This window comes from Nanorana parkeri, unplaced genomic scaffold (genome assembly GCF_000935625.1).
Source record: "Nanorana parkeri isolate BGI_ZX_2015 unplaced genomic scaffold, ASM93562v1 scaffold3660, whole genome shotgun sequence".
Taxonomy (NCBI): domain Eukaryota; kingdom Metazoa; phylum Chordata; class Amphibia; order Anura; family Dicroglossidae; genus Nanorana; species Nanorana parkeri.
The window spans coordinates 15,236-15,767 of NW_017309928.1; the positions used below are offsets into that span (position 1 = coordinate 15,236).

The following is a 532-nucleotide window of genomic DNA, read 5'->3' on the forward strand; positions in this document are numbered from 1 at the left end:
GCGCGGGGTTTTCTGGGTAGTGACCCGTGATCTGTTTGTGGGGCAGGATGTTTGGGATGGTGGTGGAGAAGATTATAATCCCGGAGCTCCAGAAGGTTTCGGGTCACATAGAGAAGAAGATCTGTGCCGTGGGAATCACCAAAGTCCTGACAGAATGTCCCGCGGTGATGGACACGGACTACACCAAGCTGTGGTAAGATGGGGGGGAAGCCGGGTCACCGGGTCGCGTGTTTTTGGATCATCGATATATATATTGCCGTTTGCCCCTCCCCCAGGGCGTCTCTGCTCCAGGCTCTGATTGGCCTGTTTGAGCTTCCTGAAGATGACACCATCCCGGACGACGAGCATTTCATTGACATCGAGGACACGCCCGGCTACCAGACCGCCTTCTCCCAACTGGCATTCGCCGGCAAGAAGGAGCACGACCCCATCGGAGAGCTGGTCAGTAATCCCAAGATCCTCCTGGCCCAGTCTCTGCACAAGCTGTCCACGGCCCGGCCCGGGCGGGTGAGTCTACCGTACAGAGGGGGGG

At 58.1% G+C, this 532-nt stretch overlaps 1 protein-coding gene across 1 annotated transcript in view; it reads left to right on the plus strand.

Annotated features, from left to right (window-relative positions):
- CSE1L (chromosome segregation 1 like) overlaps window positions 1-532 on the plus strand; it is a gene marked incomplete at its 5' end in the record, with an annotated part of 16,287 nt that overhangs the window by 15,185 nt on the left and 570 nt on the right. The window contains 1 exon segment of the mRNA XM_018575224.1: window positions 276-507. Coding sequence (XP_018430726.1) covers window positions 276-507 — 232 coding nt within the window.